This window comes from Coenobita brevimanus, chromosome 71 (genome assembly GCF_032717465.1).
Source record: "Coenobita brevimanus isolate Jiangsu-jjx chromosome 71, ASM3271746v2, whole genome shotgun sequence".
NCBI classification, from domain to species: domain Eukaryota; kingdom Metazoa; phylum Arthropoda; class Malacostraca; order Decapoda; family Coenobitidae; genus Coenobita; species Coenobita brevimanus.
The window spans coordinates 53326652-53331683 of NC_137024.1; the positions used below are offsets into that span (position 1 = coordinate 53326652).

Sequence of the window (5032 nt, forward strand, 5' to 3'; positions counted from 1 at the left end):
ACACATTAACAAAAAGATTATCTATTGAAAGGATTATCATTTTCTTCTCCCTGATTTTTTTTTTTTTTTTTTAATTAATCACAGTTAGACGCCCCTCAGCTCCCCCTGTCCCCCGAGAGGAGAATGGTAGACTGCAGGAGAAAGGACACCACCCTGCAGTCCACCGGGTTAACCTCTGGATGAGTCTGGGCCACAACAGTAACAGCATTTATACAGTATAGTTCGAAATAACTAAACATAACTAACTAACTAAATAAATAAAACACTTAAAGCCAACTGACCTTCAGTTCTTGGAGAGAGAGGGGGCCAGCTGTAGGAGCCGTAGTAGTAGTAGTAGCCGCAGCCCCAGGTTCAACTGAAATATGAATCCAGCGCACTCCAGGCAGACGTTGCCACTCTTCTGCAGACCACATTTCTCCTAGGGGATAAGTTGATAATTAGGGGACAATAGTATAATCAGGCAGCTCCACCGTCTGGCTATATCGGTGCCACCACGTGAAAGCACCAACGAGTTATCGAGTATGGAGTCTAGGCTAACCAGATACAGATATGAACCCAACCTGAACCCACTCTCTCCGCCCTCATTTAAATTTTAGCTTAGTTTTTATGTATTTTTCCATCCTGCACTTCTTTAATGTGTACTTACATCTCATAAATTTGGAAAAAGGGACGTAGAAAATCAAACATACCAGAATTTTTTTTTTTAAAGTGCCACATTAATTCATTTATCGCAAAAATATGTTAAATCAGCACCTAACGTCTATATTTTAATTTATATACCAAAATAATGTAAGATAAGCTTCATATGATATAAAATGAATAACAAATTTAGGGCTAAAGTCCGAATTTAATGGGGAAGTGGCATGCTGGGATGGCAAACGATAAGAGGAAAAGTAAAATCCATTTTCCAACCATTCAGCAGTTTGCCGTCAAGGAGTCATGAGGTAAGTGGAGAGTTCTCGTCGTTTCTCGTTTCCCGAAATGTTGTTGTGAATTTAGAAACCTGTATTTAATAAGTGATGTTTCTTATTAACACAGGATTGTTGAAGGCTCAGAACTGCTTTTTTCGTAATATTTAATACTTTTTGGTTATGCACTGGACGGGAAACTGGAAATCCGGCAGGTTGTCTCATATGGAAGCCGGCTGCATTGGCAGACAAGGAAACCGGGCTTTTTATGGAAACCAGTTTAATTACAGTAAATGACTTAAGTAAAACAGTCTCCATGAAAGCGAAACGAGATTTAAATACGGCACTTTGGATGCATTTTGAAACATATCGTTCATTTTCTACCACTACTTTGCCTTATATTATCTACTTGTCAAAACTGCAGTAATTATCAAAATCAAAAATATACTCGAACTGGGTAAATTACTACATGGTGATAAGTATATGCAGTAGTTAACGAATTTTCAGTGTTAACCCCTTCAGTGTGATGTCAGTTTATACTTGCTGCTACTATACTGATTTTAAGCTTAGGAGAATCGGCTGCTATAATGCATTTACTCTAACCTGACAGATCCCTAACCCTTTCCGGCTCTGTTAATGGCAATGATTAAAACTGGAGGGTTTTAACTTGTAACCAGGGAGACTCATTCCTACCACATAACTAAAATCCATCAAAATTCATGCAACCACGACATTGAATTCTAGTTGTAAATGTGACCCAGTTCCGTTCAATAAAACTGTAGTGAAAAAGTTACTGAAGGATTAGTGTTCCATTATACAGTATATGTCTGGGTGGCGTACTCTGGTTTATTCCTGCCTCTACCATATAATTTTATTCGCATGGAAACTGCCTTCCGTGTTTAAGGGCTTTACCTAATCCTGCCCTACTCGAAAAATCCATCCTAAGCTGAGTAAAATCGGCAGGAATTGGGAAGAAAATTGACGTTCCCAGATTCAGTGGAATGTATATAGTTCTGTCAAAGCTATGGTCTCTTCACTTTAACCTGTCTTAAAACTGACATCTTGAATTCCGAGCTGTAGCAACAGAATACTAGAATATGATGCTGGGCACGAAGAAATGCAACTGAAAGGATGTAGAGCCGTTGTACTGCCTTTTTCAGCCACTGAACTACGTAATCAGCAGCAAAAGGGCCAAAATCTCGGCCAACTTAGAGTAATAGAATCGTCCGAAAGAAGCTATGAAGAAAGTAAACCGCCGTGGTAGTGAAAAGGTTAAATCTAGGTTCTCTATTGCAATACCTGTTTAGTAAGGTTTCGTGGATATTTATTGTTTTATCAGGCTCCTAGGACTCACTCGCAGTTTAATGAAATCATCAGGAGTTGGGTGGTCTTCTTTAAAATTTGTTCACTGCTAGTGTATAATGTCCTGATTTGACTTCCAGGATGGGGAGCGGATGTGCGGTGGGTTAGATCTTAAAACTACCAGCAACCACACCAAACACCACCACCATGACAGTTTCCACCTGTCACAACCACCATCGCAGTTTCCACCAGTCACAACCACCACCATCGCAGTTTCCACCAGTCACAACCACCACCATCGCAGTTTCCACCAGTCACAAGCACCACCACAGTTTCCACCAGTCACAGCTACCAACATCGGTGTCCAACCAATATCACTGCGCTTACCGCCACCACCGCCTCTACCCCTAACAATCCGCAGTGTGAGTTTACTATTTTATTACTGTATAATTAACATTTATTTCCCACAGACCTATTAACCCCTTTACTATAATTCAGAAAGTATAAATTATCTGGAGTAAACAAGATTAAATTATTTTCTTCCCGTTCACTTGGTCCAGATTTTCGTTTTTCAGTTATCTCGCAAAGTTCACTGGCACCAAAATACACTACTAAGGCTCTACATCCTTGCCACAGCACTTCATGACCAGCATATTCTACCTTTAATGTACTGCTACAACTCTGCATATACCATGGTGAGGCTGCAATTCCTCCTTCACAAGTCATCTCCCTTAGGCTGAAGAAAGTTGTCAGGAGGCAGCAAAAAAGAAAGGTTCCATAGACTTCGCTGACTCGACTGCTCAGATCAAAGCTGAGTAAAATCATCAGGAGTTAGAAAGAACTAGAGAGGTTAGATTTAACTCCTGGTCAGATCTAGGCTGATTAAAATCGTCTGGATAAGCAAAAATAACACCTTACACAGATTCAATTCCAGAGCTCAAATCTAAGCCAAATAAAATATTCTCGAGTTAGCAAGAACTGGACAGGTTTGATTAACTCCACTACTCACATATACCGGTAAACTTAATAAAATCGTCTGGAAGGTACACACGCAGGAAAGGACAGACAATCCCATTGCTCATAAGCTGAACAAAATCGTCAGAAGGTTGCATGGGTAAATCAATGTCACTGGAATTGATGGGGTTAAAGTAAATGGTGAGAGATGTCGTTTCTGGGTATGGGTAAATATACCTGGAGATTCAGCTGTTACTTTCAGAACTGTTGCACTGGAAAGGATACAAATTTTGACGGGTTCAAATGGATGCAATGGGTGTTAATGCATAGTACTGTGAAATAGGTTGGATATTAGCGAAATGAATCGTAATTCTATAACTTTGTTTTCTTTTGCATTATTAGTGGGTTTTGTAAAGTACAGTGATTATTGCAGAGGATTCCAGGCGTCTTTTGCATTATTAGTGGGTTTTGTAAAGTACAGTGATTATTGCAGAGGATTCCAGGCGTTTTGTAACTGATCTGGGTGTATTATAGGGGATCTGGGCTTTATGTGGAGATATGGATGCTTTGTTTGGGGATTCAGATACTCTGTATGTTTAAAGATGCTTCATACGGGAAGAGATGCTCTATGTGGGGACTCTTAGGATTCGGGTGCCTCTTAGGGAGATACGGGTGCCTCTTAGGGAAGGGGGGATAAGGGGATCTCGTGGGGGGATAGCGTCATTTATTAGTTCCATAATGGGACTGGAATGCTTTCTGGAGAATTCCGAATAATACTGTTCTGAAACAGATGGTTACTGTATTCAGCATTTACTGTACTGTACTCTGTAGAGGGTTACTGTATTTTCTTTTTTAATACAAAATTTAAGTTCCTGCTCTGTAGAGGGGATTGTTTTGCAAATGGTTTTCGTTCGTAGAGGGTACCTGGTGATTTATTAGACCCTGTGGTTTTTAAAGATGTGGGCGTTTTGTAAAGGAATCCAGGTATTCCGTAGGGAGTTCGATTCTTGGAGGCTTGAGCATAATGAGCGTTTCGTGGGGGTTGTGTGGTTGAAAATATGCGAAAGTTTTTAAGTGACACAGCAAAATGTGCAGTTTTAAACCTTGTACGGAGTTCGTTAATGTAGTTTCTACTTGTTTACTGCCGCCACGTCCTTATCCTGCAATCCTTCAGTACTATCCTAAGATAAAACATTACTTAACTTACAGGATTTACTGCAGAGTATTGAACTAACACTGCACTGTATTACAAAACACAAAACCTTTCACCATGCTCAAAATCTTCCGCTATGATCCTGGCTGCTGCATGTTTCTCCCGCAGGTGATGTGAAGACTGACAGCTGTAGAGGGTTGAGGCCAAGATATCTTTATTCCAGGAGAAAGGTTGCATCCAAGACGAGACTGGCTCTAGGGTCAAGTATTCGTTACTGTCCGTCCAAGGAGTCTCCAGTGGTTGCTCTTGGAGAACATATCTGAAAACAAAATATAAATAGTAACATTCGTTTATCCATTTGACAATATTAATGAGACATTCACGATCTAAGTTTGATAATGACAGTTTGGCCATGTTAAAATATTTACTTTTGCAAAAAAAAATTTCAGTCATTCTTTTAACCACTAGACGACGTTATTCCTAAACTGGATAAAGTAATCTGTCGTATATAACGGATTCACAGTGCTAACGAACTTAGTAAACAGCTCTATTGTAACACCGCTAGACGATTATATCAGAAGCTGCCTCTCAGTTTACATTTGTTAGAAAATTAGTGAAAAGCTATTATAAATACCCAATGTTTTGTTAGAAACTTTAGATAAAACACTGTTTAAGTCGAATAAAACACTTACGGCGAGTACAACTGACAGTTAAC

General features: G+C 39.6%; 1 protein-coding gene across 2 annotated transcripts in view; it reads right to left on the reverse strand.

Annotated features, from left to right (window-relative positions):
• The window catches only part of LOC145406815 (uncharacterized), a 10446-nt gene extending 5771 nt beyond the window's left edge, over positions 1 to 4675 (reverse strand). The window contains exons 1-3 of one of the 2 annotated variants that reach the window (XM_080277912.1): positions 4434 to 4675; positions 2871 to 3021; positions 282 to 418 (exon numbers count right to left, since the gene is read on the reverse strand). Coding sequence is in view for 1 of the 2 variants with exons in the window: in XM_080277911.1 (XP_080134037.1) it covers positions 282 to 418; positions 4434 to 4554 (258 nt within the window). In the remaining variant the exon portion in view is untranslated. The remainder of the gene's footprint in view (positions 1 to 281; positions 419 to 2870; positions 3022 to 4433) is intronic. The other variant, XM_080277911.1, reaches the window with a different exon arrangement.
• Positions 4676 to 5032: the final 357 nt, after the last annotated feature.